The following is a 25,929-nucleotide window of genomic DNA, read 5'->3' on the forward strand; positions in this document are numbered from 1 at the left end:
TAGACTTATCGAGGCACAAAAGCTGATAAAGAACCCTAAGTTTCTTACAGCTTTTGTTTTGACTAAGTTGGGAATTTTGCCTGCAAAGTAAGTACTTTGCTACCTGTATCAGAGTCAATCTGCGAAGGCAAAGACCAAGACTTCCCGTTTATAGCAGTTCCAAACCTGCTCTGCTTTCAGCCCTCTGTTTTTTTTGTTGTTGTTGTTGTTGTTGCTGCTGTTGTTGTTGTTGTTGTGAGACTCTGGCTCTGTTGCCCAGGCTGGAGTGCAGTGGTGTGATCTTGGCTCACTGCAACCTCCATCTCCCTGGTTCAAGCGATTCTCCTGCCCCACCTTTGGAGTAGCTGGGATCACAGATGTGCACCACCACGCCTGGCTAATTTTTGTATTTTTGGTAGAGATGGGGTTTCACCATGTTAGTCAGGCTGGTCTCAAACTCCTAACCTCAGGTGATCTACCTGCCTCAGCCTCCCAAAGTGCTGGGATTACAGGTATGAGCCACTGCACCCAGCCCGCAACCCTCTGTTCTCTTTTTTATGTATCATGAAATTGTAGAATACATCTGAATCATCAGAACTGACAGCCTCTGCTTACAAAAGCAACAGATCAGCAGGTCCTAAGTTAACTCTTTGACCTCACCATCTACCTCTCTTCCCCCTGCCTTCATTGTTTCTCAAACATGCAGGAGGAGGTGCAACTTAGGGCCTTTGCAGGTACTGCTCCTTCTGGCTGGTACAAGTATCATCATACAGCCAAATGACTGGTTCTTTCTTGTCTTTCAGTTCTTGGCTAAAACGTTGCCTTCTCAATGAGGACTTTCCTGATCAACCTTTTCTAAATTACCCTATTCTCCCCAAGGCGTTAATAACATCATGTCAGAGCTCTTAGCAAAATCTGAAACTATCCTGTTGGGTTTTAATTTGCTTACTGAAATGGCAGATGTGCAAGGTTTTTTCTTATCACTTATTGTGTTAAATGAATCAAGATACTCAGAGTGCTTCTCTTGAGAAAACCTATGCCTCAGGTTGATAAAGTTTCAACACATGAACACAGGAGGCATATATAGTATATACATGTATTTCATCAGTCCCAAAGAACAACTGGAGACATGACTAGCTTTATAAAATTGCAAGGGGTTGGATGGGGGAGCTAGGGAACTTTATAAAACAAATAAGGTCTCTGAACCAAAAATCAACATTGGCTGTGAACAGTAACATGGATTATCAGTAACATTTTTTGCTTCCATTCACAACTGTTTACAGTGGATTTTTTTTAACTGACCAACTCTTTAGTTTGTGGAGTTGGTTTTACATCTCTAGGCCTGGTTTTTAAAGATATTCTTAATTTTGATGAAAATCTTCATTATGATCTCCTGGACTGGATGTAACATTTAAAAATATCTCCTAACAACATTATATCCTAGTAATGCAGGCTTTGGGGTAGTGGGAAAAAGACAGGACTGGGAGTCAGAAGACCCAGACTGGGGCCCTAAATAAGTTCCACTTATTCAACAAAAATTGAATATGTGCCAGGCACTGTTTTAGCAAATTCAAATAGTGAATATGACAGACAAAGTGTCTGTCCCTTAGGAATTATGTTCTACTGGGGATAGGGAGAGGGTGATAAAAATACACTTTTTTCGTCTGCAGTTTTCTCTTCTAAAAATAGGTGGGCATTAGACTAGATCATCTGGAAAGTTTCTCCCAGCTCTACATGTTCCGAGAGAGAGGAAAGAAAGTTTGAAAGGCTTCGCAGTAGTTATTTTAGGGAAGTAAAATCCTAGATTTAAATTTTTTTTTCTTTTTGGTCATCATTGCTTTCTGATATTTTTTCTATAATGAACATGCATTACATATGAAATGGAAAAATGTTTAAGAAAAACAGTGGAGATTTTCCTTTCAACTCTGAGCATTGGTTTCTAGTGACCTGAAGGTACAACATTCATCCATTAGTAATGGGAGCTGTAAATGGGAATTGTCTTGCCTCTCCGTTGACTTATTAATCTTTGGCTAATGGGGCTTTAGGGAAACTGTTCAGGGGATCTTTATGCTCCTTTTCCCATTACTTCAGTGTGTGCCGGTCTCTTCTCTTTTCCTCGAACACTTGAAGTTCTTCTCCACCTAGGAATATTTAGGCTCAGTTGGCCTCATCTCACCCTTCAACCTTCACATCTCAGCTTAAATGTTAATTCCATAGATGCCTTAACAGAGCAATCTAAAACCTAAATTCCCTTCCTACTTTACTACTCACCATATCATCCTTGGTATTTCCTATATTATCTCTATTCTGCTTTTTTCTTACAGAGCACTCTTGTCAACTTGTAATTTCATGTCTTCTGTTTCTATATAAGCTTAGTCTATTTTCTCCCACAGTCTGAAGTGTCATTGTGAAGACAGGGTAGTCTGTTGTGTTGAGGCTATATTCCTAGGGCCTAACGGTGCCTATCACATCATAGGTACTCAACTAATATTGATTGAGTAGATGAATAAATGAATGAACGAAATGGCTCCTTTGTCCTCTCTCTGTTAAGTGTTTTATTCCCATACAGTGTTGTGCTGCAGGCAAGCCCTTTGCCAGCTCACAAGAGTGAATGGTTAATTTTTCAGGGATTTTGCAAGCCAATTGTTAAGCTGAGTGGCTTGACATTGGCCTTGGTTGGGGTATATATATACCATAGACATAGGGAAATGCTACATGTTAAGACTTTTTTTTCCCACAAAGAGCTGGTTTACCAGCATACTGCTACTCTCATCTTCTAAATCAAACTATAAATATTGAGCTGTCATGCAAAATCATGCCCCATAGGTTATTTAAAATATTTCAATAAAAAAGTATTGAATTAAAAAAATACTAAATACGTGCTATATAATTATTTACCTGTGGGAAATACTTAGTTCTTTTATAAGCTAACTTATAATCTAAAATATGTGTCTCTGATCTCCTAAAGTTTGTTTCCTGTTTTTCATTCAGATCCTTATGTGAAGATTCATCTGATGCAGAATGGTAAGAGGCTGAAGAAGAAAAAGACAACAATTAAAAAGAACACACTTAACCCCTACTACAATGAGTCATTCAGCTTTGAAGTACCTTTTGAACAAATCCAGGTAATGTCAAACATAATTTTGTCTTCCCACTCAATTTCATTCCTTCAGACCACATAACTTATACACACAGACCTTGTAAGTTATCAGTGCACATGCCTTCATTAGAACTGCCATTCTTTCTCCCATGCACATTTGATGATTGAGCTACATCAGGAAGGATAGGATAAAATACACAGCACAGGATGTGCTGACTCATCAGCCCAAAACAGCTGGCACTGTGTTGAGCAGAAATAAAGTAGGAAAAAGAAAATCAACAGAATAACTCTGCTAACTCAAAAAGTGCATCTATAAAAGTTAAAAAGCCCAGAGAAAAATATGAGCTTTCACTATTTACTCCCAGGCCATAAATAAGTCTCCTCATCAGATCTTTAGAGCAAAAAATAGTGATAAGAGAAATATTTTTGGTTGATGCTAAATGTGCAGCATATTGAGTCTTTATTAAAAGATGATTAACAATAGAAAAATTAGGCTAAGTTGTATTTTCAATTATTTAAATCCAGCTTCCCATGTCTGAGTTGGAATGGATGGCTATTTTATTAAAAATGGAGCCTTAATATGCCAGACAATAATTATGATGGGAAATATTCTATTAAATGTCCTTGTAGTTAACATGTTCAAATTAAGTTGCTATATGTAGCCACAATGATAACATGCAATCTTATCATTTAGGGGTTTTTGAAAATATTTACATTTTCTCACCCCATCTCCAAAGTTAGCCTATAAGAATCTAAAGTTCATATCCAATAATTTTGGGCCATTTCTTGCAAATCTTTAATGGACATCAGAGAGTCAAACTGCATAAAGCAACACTATTTTTACATTTTACTAAATAATTGGCACAGGTGTATATTTTCAGTGATACAAAAGTTTGCCCATAACTTGAAGGAGAAACAAAAAGCAGACATCAAACCTACAACAAAGAACCTTCTAAAGGTCCAGAATAACAAATATTCTTTATTTATTTTATTTTATTTATTTTAATTGCCAAATAGTAGTTGTACACATTCATGGGGCACAAAGTAATGTTTTCATATATATAATGTATTGTAATCAAATCAGAATAGTTAGCATAGTTATCATCTCAAACATTTATCATTTGTTTGTCTTGGGAACAGCCAATATCCTACTTGTAGCTATTTGAAATTATATCATATGTTATTGTTAACTATAGCCATGCTATAGTGGTACAGAACACTAGAACTCATTCCTCCTATGTAGGTGTGATTTGTATCCTTAAACAAATGTTTCCCTACCTTCCCCTTCCCAGTCTTTAGTATCCTTTGTTCTGCCTTTTATTTCTATGATATCAACTTTTCTTTAGCTTCCACATGAGTAAGAACATACAGTGTTTAACTTTCTCTTCCTGGCTTATTTCACTTAACAGAATGTCTGCCAGTTCCATCCATTGCCACAAATGATGGGATTCATTCTTTTTTATGGCCAAATAGTATTCCATTGTGTATATGTACCACATTTTATTTATCCATTCATCTGTTGTTGGACGACACCTAGGTTAATTCCATATCTTGGCTGTTGTGAATAGTGCCATACCACTCTTAATACACCCAACTGTGTCTTCATTTACCCTTAATCTATTCTTAGAATACAGTATCTTATTAATTAATCACAGCTTTATTCCATGAAGAAAGCTAATATAATAGCTACACTTATTTTATATATATAAAATACGTATTTTATATATATATAATAAGTATAGCTATATAATATATACATATACAAAATGAGTATAGCTATTATATTAGCTTTCTTCATGGAAACATTAATCCAAAGACATATATATATAAAATATGCCTAGGTCCAAGTTAATGACTTTATGTATGTAATCTCATTTCATCCTTAGGAGAACTTTATGAGAAAAGTACTATTGTTATTATCCCAATTTTATATGTGAAAAAACTGAGGCTTAGAATTTCTTTACATATAAAATAGGAATGATAACGGAGTCCTTGTCAAAATGAGATGATGCATATAAAAGCACTTGAAACAGTGCCCAATACATAGGAACACACAGTAAATGGTCCTGTCATCATCCTCATTATTATTCACATGCTAATGTCCTCTCTTTTTCAAGTTAACATTTTATTAGAAAATGGATCTAACAATAAGATTAAATGAGTATATAAATCAGTGCTGTCTAATAGAACTTTGTGATGATTGAAATATTCTATCATCCATGCTGTCCAACAATATGATAGCCACAGCTGGCAAATGAGCTCCTCAGTCACTAATTTGACCAAGGAACGTTATTTAACTTCCATGTATTTAAATTTAAATTGATACAGCTAGATGTGACTGGTAGCTACTGTGTAGTATAGGGCAATCTTAAATGACCAAAAATAACCAGTAACCCTACCATCTTCATATTGGTTGATAGTTTTAAATACAACCTTTATCATATAAATTTTCACGTGGTGTCAAATTATACATACTTATTTACTTTCAACATCTGTTATCTAAGTAAATGCAGAGGACACTGGTTCCCTCTTCCCAATAACTTGTTCACTAGCCTGAACCAGCGGGCCCCCTGCTTTGGACCCACTCACAAACCCTCAAGACATCAATTTTTTGCAACAATTTATTTTGCAATATTTCTTCAGTGAACTTTTTTGAGTTCTAAGACCTTATTCCTATGGAAACTAACACCTCCTGGCATTTAATTTTTTTAATTCCACAAAATAATATAAAGCAAGGCATTGAGATGAAAACTCCCATTGAGCTACAATTCTATGCCTTTAAAATAAATATCCCTTTCAACTACAAACTGCAGAAAATGCAGGTATATTGAAAGTGAAGCACATTAAAAATAAGACGTATGCTAGGTTTCTGGGGCAGCATTTCAGAGGCAATAACATTTTGTCAGGACAGACAGAAACTAAGCCCAATATAGAGTACATTAGACATGGAAATAATGAGCATTCCTTTGACTGTATCCCTCTTTCTCTGCTCCTTGAGTCACTTTGTTCTTTTTTTTTTCCTTTTTTTATAGGAGGCAAGTTTTCTAGTCTTCACCTTTTTCTAGAAAAAAATAATTGAGTATTTCACATGCTAAAATAGGGGCTTAAGTTTCCCTTATCCTGAGGTTATAAGACAATCTGCCTGTCCTTCTGTCTTTCTCTATCCCTATGAAATGTATTATGAAAGAAGCAAAATATGCTAATTTCCAAATGCACGTGAAAATGTAAGCCCTCCTCCCCCAAATGTAGAAATAAGCTACATATGCAGCTGGAAACGTTAATCCAAAGGCTTCACAAGGATATTTTGTCTGGAATGCTGCTAATCAATGCATTCCTAAGTGGAATAATCAAACTCTTAAAAACTTGTGTTACCTTTGTGTGTCATGTCCCCCGCCCCATTCATTACAATATGATTGCTTCCTGATAAATTTACTTAGAACAAGTTCTAAGAATCAGTATAGCCCTCTTCTTTGTTCCAGAAACTACCCAGTGGATAGTTAATTCCTTTCACAATGGAATCGCTCCAAGGGAAGATTGTCTGTTTTATTGACAATGTGTTGCATTTCACATTCTAAATTCCACTTTCAGAAGTGATTGTTTTCTCTGTTCTGAAGCTGTATATCAATGACATTTCTTATTTCATTAATATAATAAATCAGTCTTTAGCATATAAAGTCCACTAAAGGGCTCTAACTCAGCTGGTTCTTAATCTGGCCCTAGCTTTTATAATTACATTTTCTGCTACTTTTAACTCTGGCAATAAATGTTACATATTCCATTTATTTTAAGCTCTTACCTTTACACTCAGCTGCTAGATTGAAACCATCACATATTCTGCTAAGTAAATTCATTACTCAGGAAGTAGAACTGAAACATGCTTTTAAAAAGTATATCTTTTACACCATAATGGTATAGGTTTGCTTTCATCAGTTCAATCATTCAGAAAAGGAAGTTATCAAATAAACTTTCAAAATCTGATGGAATCATTGAATAAATCCTGTGTAGCCTAAACTGATATTTCCATTTGATATCAATGCCAGATACATAGTAGTTACTCAGTAAATGTTTACTAAGAGAACGTATGGATGAGAAAAAAATATCTTTATTACTACTTTTTAACTATACTTTTCACTATACTGTCATGTTTTATGCTCACAATCATATGATTAGTTGAAATTCTATATTAATTCTATATTAATTTTTTTGTAACATGCTGTCCCCCCCTTGAAATCAGATTATTGCACATGGTTGCCTTGGGAATTGTAATCAAATAGAGTGGCCTGAACACCAATGCCAGAACTTTCACTGATGAGACAACTGAAGCAAATGAATTTAGAGGTTAGCACAAGTTGACACAGACTCCATGGCATGGAGGTTACAGCATAGGCTCTGAAAACCAAGCACCTCATTCCTTAAACAACCTCAGACAGCTTATATAACTTCTCAGAGCTTCAAGCATCCTTATCCGTATAATGGTGATATTAATAGGATCTATTATGAGAAGTAACTGAGTTCATTCATGTAAAAGACTTAGTGCAAAGTACATAATAAAAATTAACCTTTGAGTATTAAGATTCAAGCCATTTTCATCCTCATCCTAGTGCTTGGAGATTGATTCTTTTATTTCCAATTCTTTAGCACTCAAGGAAGCTTTATAGTTGGGCCTTTTCTCTAGAGCTAGATGATTCATATTCATTTCATGTCTTCTTTCAGAAAGTGCAGGTGGTGGTAACTGTTTTGGACTATGACAAGATTGGCAAGAACGATGCCATCGGCAAAGTCTTTGTGGGCTACAACAGCACTGGTGCGGAGCTGCGACACTGGTCAGACATGCTGGCCAACCCCAGGCGACCTATTGCCCAGTGGCATACCCTGCAGGTAGAGGAGGAAGTTGATGCCATGCTGGCCGTCAAGAAGTAAAGGAAAGAAGAAGCCTTTCTGCATTTGCCCATATAGTGCTCTTTAGCCAGTATCTGTAAATACCTCAGTAATATGGGTCCTTTCTTTTTTCCAGCCATGCATTCCTAACACAATTCAGTGGTACTTCGAATCCTGTTTTAATTTGCACAAATTTAAATGTAGAGAGCCCCTAAGTCCTTCATACCACTGCCCTCCAAATCTACTCTTCTTTTAAGCAATATGATGTGTAGATAGAGCATGACTGAAATTATTTATTGTATCACACTGTTGTATATACCAGTATGCTAAAGTTTTATTTCTAGTTTGTGTATTTGTATGTTGTAAGCGTTTCCTAATCTGTGTATATCTAGATGTTTTTAATAAGATGTTCTATTTTAAACTATGTAAATTGACTGAGCTATAGGAGAGCTGATAATATATTATATGGTAAATATAGTATCGTCTGCATTCCAGCAAAAATATCAACTCGTAAGGCACTAGTACAGTTAAACTGACATCTTAAAGGACAACTTAAACCTGAGCTTTCTATTGAATCATTTGAGTACCAAGATAAACTTACACCACATACTTGGTGGGTGAATCCAATTTTGTAGAATTCCTACACAGGCAAAATAGCATGATCTGAGCAGCAGCATCCAGGCTGACCTCAAGGAAGCATAGCCACAAACCAGAATAGCATCTGTCTGTACATATTTACAAAGCTAAAATAATGGCTTCACTCTTATATTTGAGGAAGCAACTGAACAGGAGTCAATGATTTCATATTACTGCATATAGAATAACAACAAGGTGTTCCGTGTGTGTGTGTGTGTATGTGTGGTGTGCACACATTTGTTTGGGGATGGGGGGAGAAGAAGCTAAGGGGAGAAGTCAACATTTATGAAATATTGCCTGACTATTTAAAAAGAAATAAGTAGCTCTCCGTTATCACCTTTATACAAAATGTGCATCCTGTGAATTCTGTTCCAGATTTCACACCTACAATAATTCCAAAAGTTTGTAACAAAATATTTTATTATATAAAACCAGGTTAGAAGGAATGCAGGATATTTTTAACACAACAATCTGTGCTTATTACACAAAATTACTTTGTGGTAAACAGACAGTATTGTAATCCCATCAAAAGATGAAAAAAAAACAAAAAACAAAAACAAAAACCAACAACAATTAGCCATAGTTCTGAATGCACTTCAATTAAGCCAAAACAGACAGCTAGTGATCTTTTTATATGCTCTTTTTACTTAATAAGTTTTAATTTGTCCTTTAAAGAAAGGTGAAACAAACCAAGAACAAGTTCTAGAAAACTGAAGCAACCTCTTATGTATACTAGATGCTTGATTTAGGAGGAGTTTTTAAACGTTTTCAATGTTATTATGTAGTAAATGGCACTATTATGAAGCTACTAGTCATTCCATAAGAGTCTTAAAGGACTGCTCTGTGTAACACTGTGACTGCCGTGTGTGCTTAGACCCGTAGTTTCCTCAGTGGATAGCACTCAATTTATTCCGTAGTGATATTGTAACAATACTGCCATTCCCTTCTACTGCACTGCCCAAGGTGTGTGTAGCACAAACAATTCTCATTACAAAGGACCAATTCAGAACTGAAAAGCTATGCATAGGACAAGGAAGATACATAGAATGGGGTGGAACACAGCATTTTGTCAAGCACTGTGCAATATTCCATATTTTTCCCCACTATGGTAGACAACCACTTCGTGGAAGGGCAGCCTATTATCCCACGCTGCATCTAACCTTTTGTCCCGTTCACTTCTGTGATCCATTTTAATTTCCAGGCCACAAGACAGTAGTGATGCTCTGAAATGAAAGTTTGTCTTCACAAATACCAAAACAAAATAGAAGAAAACTAAGCATTGGCCTCATGTTCAGTCTTCAGGATATCACATCATGTCTTTTCAAAAACTAAAGAGAATTCAAAAAGGGCTGTTGGTAGGCTTTGAACATGGGGTTGGCTGTTTCCCAGTAAAACTGGAATTCCTGTCATTACTGTTTCCTTATCAAAGAAGGGGCAAGCGCTTTTGCCTTTTAGGCCAGACATAGCAAACGCTTTATAATTGGCACAGACACAAAGGATAAAAGGAAAATAACTGTCTGCCAATGGTCCATACTTCTTAAAAAACATAGGTAATAGAAAATCTACACAGGTCAGAATGTGAAATTAAATAATGGTTTGAACAGAAAATTCGAACAAGACTCTTTCCAATTTAAAGGGGCAAACCCTACCAAAGAGAGGGAGTTGACTGGCTTCTAAAAATTATTTAAATACCACAAAAGACATTTAATTTCACTGTATTCAACTTTAAGTTGTTCACAATGAAACCACACTTTAAAACAAGCAGGTTCAAGCTGCTGAATAGACATTATTTCTTGCATTAAAATACTACTAATGCATTCTCTTGCAACACTGCCAGACATGGGATTGTCACCACAGAATTAGTTGGTACTATGCCATCTTTCACAAGTCAGTGATGGAACCTGCTTTATGACCAAGATTCATCCTCAAATAAGCCACTTGTACCCTTCTGACAAAGCTGTGTAAAGTATTAGAATCCGATGCTCTAGAAAGATCCTAGTTGCCTTTGTGTATATTTACTGCCTGCTTGAGTGTTTCTATGTGTGGGTTTTCCCTGTATCTTGTAGAAATGTTGGGGTGTTTTCTTCTGCCATATGGCTCGTGGCCTGCGAGCCAACTACTTCAGCTGTATTTTACCTTCATTTTTGATGAGGTGATTTGAATTTTGTTTCACTTTGTGTAGTGAATTCCACAGTAGTTTTCTGATTGTTGTTAAAAATGACTTAACATATTACACAGATATTCAATAAAAATGTTTTATTTCCTGTTGATGTTACTGCCTTCCCACTCTTTTCCTTGCCTGACTCTGGTGGTAAGCCAATGGCCTATTGACTTTGGGGGACTCCTGGAAGCAGAAGCAGCTAAACAAAACTGCACTGAATGCCAGCATCTGAGTCACATCTGAATACAGAATGGCTGGAGGGAAAACAACACCCAGGAGCATTTGGCCATGACCCTGCGGTGTTCCTGGGCAGTGTCATTCTCAACGTGTGTTTCTCTATTCCTGTTTGTCTTCAGTTCATCTGGCATACTCTGAGGCTTTCACTTTGCCCAACATGTGTCCTTCAGGGTTTTCACTCCAGAACCCAAGTCACACAACTTCTCCATAATGGGACTGAAAACAAGACTATTTAAACCCCAGTTTCAGAGGACAGCATGACACATTAAATTCTATGCCTGTTGCAATTGCTAGGGGGAACAAGCAAATACTTTTCCTCCTCCACTAAATTTAACATTTATCAAGTGCCTACTGTACTGGATGCTGGAGCCCACAGTCTCAGGCTGATGTAAATACACTATCCCAGTGCGCTGTGATGTGCACTTAAAGTAACGGTGTTGGATCCCTGAGGACTTTTTCTTTTTTTTTTGCAGTCTCGCTCTGTTGCCAGCCAGGCTGGAGTGCAGTGGTGCAATCTCAGCTCACGGCAACCTCCACTTCCCAGCTTCAGGCGATTCTCCTGCCTCAGCCTCCCGAGTAGCTGGGATTACAGGAGCCCACCACCACGCCCAGCTAATTTTTGTGTTTTTAGTAGTGTCGGGTTTTCACCATGTTGGCCAGGATGGTCTCCATCTCCTGACCTCATGATCCACCCATCTCGGCCTCCCAAAGTGCTGGGATTACAGGTGTGAGCCACTGTGCCTGGCCTATCCCTGAGGACTTTTACTGGATCAATCGTAGTAGATACCATGGTGTATCACCATGATCCCCCTTCAGCAGAGAGGTACTCTTGCTGCAGCTGCTAGAAGTGGTGCTTGCTAACGGCTGACAGCTGTGTTCAACTGCTATCAGCTGACAGCTGATAGCAACTCTGGGGCTGGGAGAAGAAAATAGCGAATGTAGTATTCATGGAGGCTGGGACTGGAAAGGAGGGGCTGGAATCTTGGAGAAGGTTGCATGGAGACCCCATGATTCTAGGACCACAAAAGGGTATTAGGCCCACCCTGGAGGTGAGGGAACTCCCAGAAAACGCTGATCCAGTCTGCTCACTATTGCTAGAAGGAAATTGATAGAAGCTGAAGGCAGGAAGATAATCTCTTCTCCTCTTCACCCTTCCACTACAACCAGTGCTTCCCATTGGCAGAACCAGCTGGTAAGGAAAACAGTCTGCAAAGGCTCAGACCCCACCCCAAGTATATAGTAGAGTACAAAGGTGGGAATGAGAACAGCCAGCAAATGATCAGTGCATTAGGAAACCTGTTACCAGCTGCAAACACTTTTTAAGTGCTTTCATTTTTCCCACAGAAGAGTCAGATGTTTCTGTCTGAGTCACACAAGTCATCCCCCACCTGATAAAACATGCATAGAAATCACATTCTTATTCTATTTATGCAGAGTGTTTACTCTTAACAGATTTGAAAATTCCAACCATGATTGCAGTTACCTTCCACCCCCACTGCAACACATCTTTATTACATATGCACAGGACTCTTTGATGTTTAGCAACTGATTTAGGCTGCACACAAATCTCTACCATAAAACAGTCACACGGTGACTTTGGAATAAGAAGGTAAAAAAGCAGGAAAATAAAAATGAGAAATAGCCTGGTACTAAATGTACAAAAAATTTTTCCAAAGCATACAGAGTAATAATTATGCAAGAGGAGCCATCAAGAGAGACCCAGAAATAAAAGCACCATGCAAACATGCTGATGATTTGTGTAATCTAAGTTCTGAGGCTGTTATATACATTTTTAAATCCGCATTTCAACTATATTGATTTCTTCACTCCCCACTTCTTCCCACCAATGAATATCCCCAAAGTTGTCACATTCATCTTTCCTTGACAGTAACTATCCTGCCAGCCAAGCCTATCCCCTGTGCAAAGTATTCTTGCCCCTACCAGGGCACACACAAGGTTAAGAGGTATTTTATACTTAGCAAGTTGGGACTCACTTCCTTTTCAGCTGTCCACTTTAACTGTCAACTTCCTACCTCCTCTGGACTCTGCAACAAAGTGTTGACACCTTTTATAGGTAAGAATGTTTGAGTTGAATGGAAGAAATCTAAATCAAGTTGTATTAAGGAAAAAAGAGAGAAAGAAAAGTGAAAAAGGAGGAAGCTTTGGAGAAAGAGATAAACCACTGGCTCACCTAAACCAGGAAGTTCAAGGCGGGTGATTACTTTTAGGAACAGCTGGATCAAAAGCCACAGTGTCATCATTTTCTCTCTCATTCTCCTCCTTCCCCATAAACTCTGCTATCCTTAGTAGTGACTTCATTGCCAAGCTGCTATGTCTCCATGTAGCAACAGGGAAGACCCTTGGCAGCTTCACACATATTCTTCCAGCTTAGCAGACTTGCAGGGAGTGTTTGTTTCACAATTATAGCACCAAAATTCCCAAACCTGACTTGTATGCCTGGGTCACATGTTCTTAAAACAATCACCATAGCCAGATGATGATACAGTATTTACTTCAGCCAAAACTAGGCCGTGTCTCTAGACCCAGAGCCAAAGAGATAGGGGAAAAATAGCTCCTCAAAAGAAAATAAAAATGATATTAACAAAAAAGAAAAGTAGATACCAGGCAGACAAAAACAGCGAACAGCTACACTTTGGCTACTGGTATACCACCAGCCCTAAGAGGAGGGACAAACTCAGGTGATAACAGCGTCCTGGTCATTCCTCCTTTTACTAAAAACACTATTAGAAAAGAAATTGTAAAAGTGTGTACCGCCTTTCAATTATCTGAAAATTTCCACTTACTTTCCTATTTATTGCCGGGAAAATCAATCACTTGCTGTATGTTTTACAGATTTTATTTTGTTTTGAGACAGGATCTTGCTCTGTCACCGGGCGGGAGAGTGTGATAATATCCGCCCTGTGATATGGTTCATAATATCCAGTGGGGGAGAGGGTGATATTACTCGCCATATCACTGGGGGTGTACAATCCTGTGTAATATCTACCTTGGAATTAGGAATAACGTTTTCCTAGAATATTTCAAATAAATTCACAGGGTGTACACCTACTGTGACATTAGGCGTAACATCTCCCTACGATATTACCAATAATATCACAAGGTGTACAGCCACTGTGACACCAGGAGTAACATCTCAGTAGGATACTATGAATAGCATCACTGCGTGTACACTGTGACATTAGGTGTAACATCTCAGTAGGATGTTACAAATAATATAACTGGGAGTACACCCCATGTGATATTAAGAGCAATATTAATGTTACTTGGATATTACAAATAATATCGATTAATATTTATGGTAATAATTATTAATATATTATTTGTAATACCCTAGGGTGATTTTATTTCTAATGTCACAGTGTGTGTACACCATGTGTGCACACCCTGTGATATTATTTGTATTATTCTAGAAAAATGTTACTCCTAATGTCACAGTGGGTGTATACTGTGTGTTTACACTCTGTAATATTATTCATAATATCCGATGGGGATGTTACGTGGGTATACACTATGTGATATTATCTGTAATATCCTAGGGGGATGTGACTCTTAATGTCACAGTGGGTGTACAAGATGTTTTTACATCCTATATTATTATTCATAATAACATAGGGGGATGTTACTCTTAATGTCACAGTGAGTGTACACAATGTGTGGGTACTCCTAGTGATATGAACCATAATATCCTAGGGGGATGTTATAACTAACGTCAGAGTGGGTGTACACCATGTGTGTACACCATGTGTGCACACTCTGTGATATTATTTGTAATACCTAGGTGGATGTTATTCCTAATGTCACAGTGGGTGTACACTAGGTGTATAAAGTCTGTGATATTATTCACAATATCCTGGGGGGTGTTACTCCTAATATCACAGTTGGTGTACACCATGTGTGTTCACCCTGTGGTATTATTCGTAAAATCCTAGGGAGACGTTACTCCTAATTTCATAGTAAGTGTACACTATGTGTGTGCACCCTGTGATATGATTCATAAAATCCTAGGGGGATGTTACTCCTAATTTCATAGTAAGTGTACACCATGTGTATATACACTGTGATATTATTTATATAATTATAGAGGTATATTAATTTAATGTCACAGTGGGTGTACTCATATAGTGTACACCCTGTGATAATATTCGTAATATTTTAGGGGGATTTTACTTCTAATACCACAGTGGTATTACAGCCTCTGTGTACAACCTGTGATATTATTTGTAATATCCTAGAGCACTGTTACTCCTAATATCACAGTGATGACTTGATATCCTAGGAGGATATTATGCCTAATGTCACAATGTGTGCACACCCACTGTGATATTATTCTTAATATCCTAGGGGAATGTTACTCCTAATGTCACAGGTGGTATAACCTGTGATACTATTCGTAATTTTCTAGGGTGACAATACTCATAATGTCACAGTGGGTGTATGCCTTGTTATATGATTCGTAATTTTCTAGATGTTGGTTACTTTTAATGTCATAGGGGATGTACACCCTGTGATATTATTTGTAATATCCTAAGGAGATATAACTTCAAATATCCACCTGGGTGTACATACATAGTGTACACCCTGTGATATTATTCATAGTATTTTAGGAAGATACAACTCCTAATATCACAGTGGGTATAAACCATGTGTGTACACCCTGTGATATTATTTGTAGTATCCTAGGTAGTTATTACTTCTTTTATCACAATGGGTGTACACCCTGTGATATTTTTCATACTATGTTAGGGAGCTGTTACTTCTAATATCACACGTATGGTGTTCACTTCTAATTAAAACACATATGGTGTGCACCCTGTTATATTATTAATAATATCCAAGGGAGATATTACTCATATCACAGTCGGTGTACACCCTGTGATATTCGTTGTAATATTTTAGGAAGATATTACTCCTAATAGCACAGTGAGGGTACACATTGTGATATTTTTGGTAATATCCTAGGGGGATGTTACTCCTAATGTCACAGGGGGTGTACACCCTGTGATACTATATTTGTAATATCCTAAGGTGATGTTACTCCTAATGTCACAAGGAGTGTACACCCTGTTATATTATTCATAATATCCTAGAAAAATGTTACTCCTAATGTCACCGATGTGATATTATTCGTAATATCCTAGGGAAATGTTACTACTAATGCCACAATGGGTCTACACCGTGTTATATTATTCATAGTATCCTACTGGATTGTCACTCCTAATGTCACAGGGGGTGTACTCCCTGTGATATCATTCATAATATCTTACGGGGATGTTACTCCTAGTGTCACAGGGGTGTACACCTTGTGATATTATTCGTAATATCCTAAAAAGATGTTAGTCCTCATGTCACAGGAGGTGTACAGGCTGTAATATTATTTGTAATACCTTAGGGGGATGTTACTCTGAATGTCACAGAGGGTGCACACGCTGAGATATTATTCGAAATATTATAGGGGAATATTACTTCGAATGTCACAGTGTGTCCGGAATTGGTGGGTTCTTGGTCTCACTGACTTCAAGAATGAAGCCGCGAACCCTTGCGGTGAGTGTTACAGCTCTTAAGGTGGCACGTCTGGAGTTTGTTCCTTCTGCTGTTCGGATGTGTTCAGAGTTTCTTCCTTCTGGTGGGTTCGTGGTCTCGCTGGCTCAGGAGTGAAGCTGCAGACCTTCGCGGTCAGTGTTACAGCTCATAAAAGCAGTGTGGACCCAAAGAGTGAGCAGTAGCAAGATTTATTGCAAAGAGCGAAAGAACAAAGCTTCCACAGTGTGGAAGGGGACCCGAGCAGGTTGCCCCTGCTGGCTCGGGGAGCCTGCTTTTATTCTCTTATCTGGCCGCGCTCACGTCCTGCTGATTGGTAGAGCCCAGTGGTCTGTTTTGACAGGGCGCTGACTGGTGCCGTTTACAATCCCTGAGCTAGACATAAAGGTTCTCCAGGTCCCCATCAGCTAAGTTAGATACAGAGTATTGACACAAAGGTTCTCCAAGGCCCCAGCAGAGCATCTAGATAAGAGTGACAATTGGTGCATTCACAAACCTCAAGCTAGACACAGGGTGCCGATTGGTGTGTTTACAATCCCTGAGCTAGACATAAAGGTTCTCCACATCTCCACCAGACTCAGGAGCCCAGCTGGCTTCACCCAGTGGATCCCGCACCGGGCCTGCAGGTGGAGCTGCCTGTCAGTCCCGTGCCGTGCGCTTGCACTCCTCAGCCCTTGGGTGGTCGATGGGACTGGGTGCCGTGGAGCAGAGGGTGGCGCTCGTCCGGAGGCTTAGGCCGCACAGGAGCCCATGGAGGCGGGGGAAGGCTCAGGCATGGCGGGCTGCAGTCCCGAGGCCTGCCCCGTGGGAAGGCAGCTAAGGCCTGGCGAGAAATCGAGCGCAGCGCCGGTGGGCTGGCACTGCTGGGGGACCCGGTACACCCTCCGCAGTCGCTGGCCCGGGTGCTAAGTCCCTCATTGCCCGGGGCCGGCAGGGCCGGCCGGCTGCTCTGAGTGCGGGGGGGGCCCGCCAAGCTCACGCCCACCCGGAACTCCAGCCGGCCCCTTAAGCGCGCGCACAGCCCCGGTTCTCGCTCGCGCTTCTCCCTCCACACCTCCCCGCAAGCCGAGGGAGCCGGCTCCGGTCTTGGCCAGCCCAGAAAGGGTCTCCCACAGTGCAGCGGTGGGCTGAAGGGCTCCTCAAGTGCCCCCAAAGTGGGAGCCCAGGCAGAGGAGGCGCCAAGAGCGAGCGAGAGCTGTGAGGACTGCCAGCATGCTGTCACCTCTCAACAAGGTGTGTATATAACGTTGATACTATTAATAATATCCTAGGGGAATGTTACTTGTAATGTCACAGGGGCTGTACACCATGTGATATTACCCATAGGATCATAGGCAGATGTTACTACTAATGTCACAGGGATTGTACACTCTGCAATATTCTTCCTAATATCCTAGAGGAATGTTACTCCTAATGTCACAGAGGGTGTACACATTGTGATATTATTCGTAATATTTTAAAGGGATTTTACTCCTGAGGTCATAGAAGGTGTACACCCTGTGATATTATTCCTAATATCCTAGAGGAATGTTACTCCTGATGTCACAGGGGGTGCTCACCCTGTGATATGGTTCATAATATCCTAGGGTAATGTTACTCCTGATGTCACAGCGGGTGTACACACATATTATTTGTAGCATCCTATGGGGATGTTATTCCTAATGTCATAGGGGATGTCCACCATGTGTGCACATCCTCTGTGATACTATTCATAATATTCTAAAGTGATGTTACTGCTAATGTCACAGGGAGTGTACCCCATGTATGTAAACCGCCAGTGATATTATTCGTAATATCATAGGGAAATGTTACTGCTAATGTCACAGTGAGTTAAACAATGTGTGTACACCCTGTGATATTATTTGTAATATTTTAGGTGGATGTTACACCTAATGTCACAGTGGGTGTACACCATGTGTGTACACTCTGGGATATTATTCGTAATATCCTGGGGTGATATTACTTCTACTATCACAGTGGGTGTACACCATGTGGGTATGCCCTGGGATATTATTCCTAATATCCTAGAGAGATATCAGTCTCAATACCACAGTAAATGTACACCATGTGTGTACACCCTGAATATTATTTGTAATATCCTGAGCAGATATCACTTTCCTAATACCACAGTGGATGCAAAACATTTGTGTACAACCTGGGATATTATTTGTAATGTGCTACAGAGATATTAATCTCCTAATACCACAGAGGGTGTACACCATTTGTGTACACCCTGGGATATTATTCGTAATATGCTGCAGAGATATTACTCTCCTAATATCACAGAGGGTGTACACCCTTATAAAATAAGCATTCAATAAATGGTAGTTGTCTTTCTAAATCTAGCCCAGCAGTCAGCAGACTTTAGCTGTAAAGAGCCAGAAGTAAATATTTCAGGCTTTGTGAGCAATACATTCTCTGCCACATGTTATCTCTGTCTGTTCATCAGCCCACCTTTCCTTTCTTTCCAGTCCTTTACAAATATAAAAACCACTCATAACTCACCAGCCACACAAATACAGGCAGCTGTAGCTTGCTGCCTAGATTCAAGTCATGTCACGCTGCTTCTAAAAAAGCTTCAGCGTTTCCTAATCTTTAAAGATTAACATTGAAATTCTTTAGGATCGCAAGAATGCTGAAGGCCATCCCCAGGTACTAGCTATTTCCCTCTCTCAAACCCTGCCCTATTTTCTAGCAACAAAATTATCTAAACAAGCTGCATGCTTTCACATCTCCATGCCTTTATAATGCCATCTTTCCACCTGAAATTTCCTGGCAAAGTCCTCCAGGTTGGTGAGTGAGGTGGAGAGGAAGGGAAGGTGGGGAGGAAGGGAAGGTGGGGAGGTGCTCAGGCAGTTTGGGGGAGGAGAGACACGTGCCATTTATTTCCAACTGCACTGCACTGCCACTCTGTGAAGCACAACCCAGGTTCTCAGGCTTTGTTCATTATTGCTGTGTTCTTCTAGCCCACAAATGGTTCCTTCATTTCCAGATGCTTCTGACCCTTAGGCAAACAACAATGCTTTTTAGAGCAACAATGCCTGAAGGACACACCACTTTCCTTGAACACATTACAGAATTGTTTTAAAAAATTCAGGGGAAAAGAAACACATTTCATAATATGTAAGTAATGCTTTCTCCAGCAAATGTGAGATAGTAGGATGCCTTATCAATTATAGAAAGGAATCAGAAGATAGGTCCCTGACTAATTTTCTGTAAGTACCACAGTTGCTTCATTTTCTCACATTTCCCTAAAAATACGTATTTCTGGGCTTTTCACAGCCAGGACTCAGACCCAGATGACTCAAATTAGGCAGGTTTGGGACAGTAATTATGGGCTACATGACTCACCTTTGCTCTGCCTCAGCCTACCATCATTGCTGGAGTCTCATGGCCAGGAGAGAAAGAGATAAAGGCATCCTCATTTGCCTCCCCAACGCCAGAAGCCACTGTGACTTGAGCTCACCCTGGCCTGCATTTTTACTCTGAAAGATTCTCCTAGTTTGCTGAGAATTCTTTAGGAAGATGTATGCCATCTCTACCTATTTAGTCTTTGAACACTTGCTCTGAACTAAGTGCTTATTATTTGGTTGGGAGTCTAAGGCAGACCTAGGTGGGGTCACTTGGGGCCTGTTATAGACTGAGTTTTATGTGCCTTCCAAATCCATATGTTGAAGTCCTAATGCCCAGTACCTCAGCATGTGACTGTATTTGGGAATAGGGCATTTAAAGAGGTAATTAAGTTAAAATGTGGGCATTAGGGTGGGCCCTAAGTCAACCCAACACATGTCCTTATTACAAGAGGTGATTAGGACCCAGTGAGCCACCAGAGGCACCTGGGCACAGAGGGATGACTGGAGGCAGCAAGCAGATAGCCATCTGCAAGCCAAGGACAGAGGCCTCGGAGAAACCAAACCTGCCAGCACACTGGTCTCTGATTACTAGCCTCCAGAACTGCAAGAAAATTAATTTCTCTGTTTAAGTCACCCGGTCTGTGGTATTTTGTTATGGTGGCCTTGGCAGACAAATTCAGGACCCACCTATTTGGCCCTTGACAGAATTAAAATGCTTCAACCGAAGTGAAACTGGCTTTGCTAGGACTGTAGATCAGATCTCTCTGGCCCTCTTGAAACAGAATATACTCTCTCTTGCAAAGTCAGCATAGACCCTTTCCTTCACACTTCTCAGGTTCCCTTCCTTTTACCCCCTGGACAATATAGCACCTCTCCTCCTGCCTCACTTACCCATTCCCAATGCACATGCTTCTCTTCCTAGATTGAACACTATTCTGCGAAACTCTGGACTCTAGAAATGAGGCAGGGAGTGGGAGTAGGAGGTTTTAGATATGGTGTGCGTCTTTCCTTTGTCTCATGCATGTTGTATTGGTTCTCCAGAAAAAACAGAACCAACAGATGTATATGTGTATTGATGGAGAGAGAGGGAGAAAGGTATTTTAACAAATTGTCTCAAGCCACTGTAGAGGCTTGGTAAGTCCAAAATCTTATGGGCTAAGCTGGCAGGCTGGAGACAGAGAAGAGTTGCAGTTTGAGTCCAAAGGCCACCAGCTGACAGAATTCCTTCTTTCTTGGGGAAGTCTGTCTTAGTACTAATCAGGCCTTCAATGAATTGTATGAGGCCCACCCACATTATGGAAGATAACATGCTTTACTCAAAGTCCACTGATTTAAATGTTAACCTCATCCAAAACCACCTTCACAGAAACATCCAGAATAGTGTTTAACCAAATATCTGGGCATGTGGCCTAGCCAGGTTGACACATAAAATTAACCATCACACATGTCATTCTTGTACTAAACTTCTTTGCCCCATTCTCAATGAACTAATTAGAACTATATTGTCAAATATGATCGCCACTAGCCACGTGGTGCTATGGAGCATTTGAAATGGAGCTAGTTCAAGTTCAGACATGCTGTATATGTAGGATATACACTAGACTCTGAAGACTTAAGTACAAAAAAGTAAAATATTAATAATCTTTATATAGATTTCACCTAGAAATGTTAATTTGGGGGAGTAGATGGAGTATATTAGCTTCCTAGAGTTGCCATACAAATTATTAGAAACTTAGTGGCTTAAAACAAAACATTTATTATCTTACATTTCTGTAGTTCAAAAGTCTGACTCAGGTCTCATTGGGCAAAATCAAGGTTTTGGCAGGGTTGCATTCCTTTTGGAGGCCTTAGGTGAGAATCCGTTCCCTTGCCTTTTTCAGCTTCTAGAGGTTTCCCACACTCCTTAGCTAGTGGCCCCTTGCTCCATCTTCAAAGCCAACAATATCTCCTCTCTCGCCCTTCTCCATCCTCGCATCTCCCTGACCATAGATTGGACCCACCTGTATGATTCTTGACACTCTATTCTTCTCAAGCCCCTTAGCCTTAATCACATCTGCAAAGTCCCTTTGCCACGTAAGGAATATATTCACATTTCAGGGATCTTGGACATCTTTCAGGTCATTATTTTGCCTACCTCATTGGGTTAAATAAAATATGTTATTGAAATTAATTTCACATTTTAAAAAACTTTTCTTGTGGCCACTAAATGTGGCCACTAAAAAGTTTTTAAATTACATACGTAGCAGGCATTTGTGGCTCTCAATATATTTCTACTGGACAATGCTAGATTAGAAACTGAGAAACATAGAGATTAAGGGGCTTGTCAAAAGTTATAGATCACGTCAATAATGATGCTAAGAACTTTGGGGGGGGTGTTTTTTTTGTTTTTTGTTTTTTGAGATAGGGTCTTGCTCTGTCACCCAGGTTGGAGTGCAGTGGTACTATCTCAGCTCACTGCAACCTCCGCCTCCCAGGCTCAAATGATCCCCCTGCCTCAGCCTCCTGAGTAGCTGGGACTATAGGCATACACCACCACTTCTGGCTAAATTTTTAATTTTTTTGTAGAGACAGGGTTTCACCTTGTTGCACAGGCTGGTATCGAACTCCTGGACTCGAGCAATCCAGCCGCCTTGGCTGGATTGTAATCCTGTTGGGATTACAGGCATGAGCCACCGCACCCAGCCCCTAAGAACTTTGAAGGGCCTCAGGGCTCAGACCTCTTCTCTTTCCACACTCATCTTAGGTGATCGCATCCTGTCTAATTAATGCTTTGTTGTTTGTTGTTGTTGTTGTTGTTGTTGTTACAGGTTCTCACTCTGTAGCCCAGGCTGGAGTGCAGTGGCATCATCACAGCTCACTGCTGGCTGCCTCAATCTCCTGGGCCCAAATAATCCTCCACCTCAGCCTCCTGAGTAGCTGGAACCACAGGTGTGTGTCACCATGCCTGACTAATTTATTCCATTTTTTTGGAGAGATGGGGTCTCACTATGTTGCCTAGGTTGGTCTTGAACTCCTAGGCTCCAGAGGTCCTCCCACCTTGGCCTCCCAAAGTGCTGGGATTACAGGTATGAGCCACTGCACCCAGCTGACTTGAATGCTATTTACGTGCTGATGACCCCAAAATGTTTATCTTTAGCCCAGGCCTCACCCTTGAACTCTAGCCTCACTTCCAACTGCCTACTCAGTGTTTCCACTTGGATGGCTAAGAGGCATCTGAAATGGAATGTGTCTCAAAGGGAACACTTGCTCTTCCTCAGCACCCCTGCCACTCTTCATCCCCACCCACTATTCATGTTATTTTCCCCATCTCAGTAAGGCCGAAAACAACCTTGACTACTCTTTTTTTCTTTCATGACCCATGTCCAATTTATCAGCAAGCTCTGTCAGCCTTGCCTTTGAAATATATCCAGTATCTAATTATTCACCACCTCTACCCCTCCCACCTGATCCCAGCCACTGTTGTATTTCACAACAATTAGTGCCACAGCTTCTTAACAGACCTCTGTGCTTTCTACCTTCTCCCCTTTAGTATATATTCAATACAGCAGCCAAAGTTATTGCATTAAAACACACAGATTGTGTCATTTCTCATCTTAAAGTTTTCCAGTGGATTTCCATCATACTCAGGAGAAAAGCCAAATTTTTTACCAAGTTCTAAAAGGCCTTACATGGTCTACCCTCTGGCCACTGCTTTGACCTCTCTACCCAGCACTCCTTCCCTAGCTTGCTCCAGTCCAGTCATGCTTGCCTCCTTGTGTTCTTCAGACATGCCAACATGCTCCCACCTCGAGGCCTTTGCACCTGCTGCACCTGCTTTTCCTTCTAATTCAACAGTCATTCTCCAGAGAGCTCCATATGTAATTCTTTCACTTTTTTAGGTCCTTGATCAAATATCAACTCAACAGTATCCCCATTCCATCATCCTCTATCCCCCAACCCTGCTTTTTTTTTTTTTTTTTTTTTGAGACAGAGTCTTGCTCTGTCACTCAGGCTGGAGTGCAGTGGTGCGATCTCAGCTCACTGCAACCTCTGCCTTCCTGGTTCAAGTGATTCTCCTGTTTCAGACTCCCTAGTAGCTAGAATTACAGGTGTGCACTGCCACGCCCGGTTAATTTTTGTATTTTCAGTAGAGACGGGGTTTCGCCATGTTGGCCAGGCTGGTCTCGAACTCCTGACCTCGGGTGATCCACCCACCTCGGCTCCCAAACCCTGCTTTTTTTCATAAAATGTCACTGTCTAACCTACTAAATATTTTCTTGGGTATCTGTTTATTGCCTATTTCTTTTCCTCAAACCCTGGGGACTACGTCTTTCAGCTGCTTGTTCATTCCTATATCTCATGTATCTAGAACACTGCCTGGCATTGTAAGCCCTCAGTAAATACTGACCAATAAATATATGAACTATCTGACTCAAAAAGAATTAGTAGTATTAGGCTGAATAATTAGGAATAAGCCAAATAACCATGTGTTCAATATTATTTTTTCCAGAACTGCATTATTTAGTTTGGCAGATATTTAAAGGCAAATTATCAACCATGTTAGCCAATTTTCAGATGACAATCTTATCCACCAAAGAGCTAGTGGTTTCAAATCCTAGTTGCCCTTTTGCTATTCAAGATCAGTTTTTTTTTACATAGATAATTGTTTCAATCTAGTCTTTAGAACTGGCCGAAGAAAAATGCAGATAATTGCTGTTATAATAAATGGAAAAGCAGCAAAAGTTACTGATTTTTTTTCAGTTCATTTAGTCCCTAATCAACTGTCAAACAAAACATCCTTCCCAACTGACAGCCTCAGTTAGCAAACTTAAAAAGCCTGCTTTTCTGAGGCTCCTGTCACATTGCAAGTCTCAGAAAGCAAGCTAATTGCTTATCACTTATACATAATGGGAATTGGGCATTATATTTTCTTACTAGTGTACAACTCTATCCCCTTATTGGCTAATTTTTTGGAGCTGTTGATTTCAACTTTCAAATTGCATGTTTTCCCCAGCCCATATCAATACCAGATGTTTATGACTTTGAAATGAAATCCTCTTTTGCTTTATTTTTCTTAAAATCACATTGCACTCGACACTATTGTCTACATGCGGTATTGTAATGTTTTAAAGAAACTTCCAAACTACCAATAGCCTTTATCTTCTTTCCATAAAACCTTGAACTAATGTTTACATTTTTGCCCAATGATTTACCAGTCCTATGGCCCTTAAAGACATTAAAAAGTAGAAGGAGGCCGGGCATGGTGGCTCACTCCTGTAATCCCAGCACTTTGGGAGGCCGACACGGGTGAATCACGAGGTCAGGAGTTTGAGACCAGCATGACCAACATGGTGAAACCTCGTCTCTACTAAAAATACAAAAGTTAGCTGGGCATGGTGGTGTGTGCCTGTAATCCCAGCTACTTAGGAAGCTGAGGGAGGAGAATCGCTTGAACCCGGGAGACAGAGGTTGCAGTGAGCCAAGATCATGCCACTGTACTTCAACCTGGGTGACAGAGTGAGACTCCATCTCAAAAAAAAAAAAAAAAAGTAGAAGGAGCTGTTCTACTGAATCATTTTAAAAATTACAATGAAATTGGACCTAAAAGGAGTTTTAAAAAGTTGAAAAAAACCCTCATAATCCATAAATTAGGACAGTACTAATTCTTGCTCCAGCAGATATTAAAAAGTTAGATGGTCACCACGCTACACAGATACCCCAATAGAATAGAAAAGAAAGTCCAGAGAGACCAAAAATATATATAAGAATTTAGTATATGGGAAAGTAGCCATTTCAGTAGTTTTTGTTTTGTTTTGTTTTGTCTTAAGACAGGTTTCACTCTGTACCCAGGCTGTAGTGCAGTTGTGTGATCTCAGCTCACTGCAGCCTTAACTCCCTGGGCTCAAGCAATCCTCCCACCTCAGCCTCCCAAGGTGCTGGGATTACAGATGTGAACCACTGTGCCTGGCCTTCAGTAGATGTTTAAGAGTGTTTTATAACTGTCCAATAAGTTGAAAAACAACAAATTTAAATTCTACATCAGTTTA

The 25,929-nt window shown here is 40.0% G+C and overlaps 1 protein-coding gene across 4 annotated transcripts in view; it reads left to right on the forward strand.

The window, feature by feature from the left end:
- Nucleotides 1–10,863, forward strand: part of SYT1 (synaptotagmin 1) — a 579,008-nt gene extending 568,145 nt beyond the window's left edge. For all 4 annotated transcript variants that reach the window (XM_055236330.2, XM_055236332.2, XM_055236334.2 and 1 more), the window contains 2 exons: nt 2,971–3,104; nt 7,793–10,863. In XM_055236330.2, coding sequence (XP_055092305.1) covers nt 2,971–3,104; nt 7,793–7,999 — 341 coding nt within the window. In that variant the 3' untranslated portion in view covers nt 8,000–10,863. The remainder of the gene's footprint in view (nt 1–2,970; nt 3,105–7,792) is intronic.
- The last annotated feature ends 15,066 nt before the right edge of the window (nt 10,864–25,929 follow it).

This window comes from Symphalangus syndactylus, chromosome 13 (assembly GCF_028878055.3).
Source record: "Symphalangus syndactylus isolate Jambi chromosome 13, NHGRI_mSymSyn1-v2.1_pri, whole genome shotgun sequence".
In the NCBI taxonomy this organism is placed as follows: domain Eukaryota; kingdom Metazoa; phylum Chordata; class Mammalia; order Primates; family Hylobatidae; genus Symphalangus; species Symphalangus syndactylus.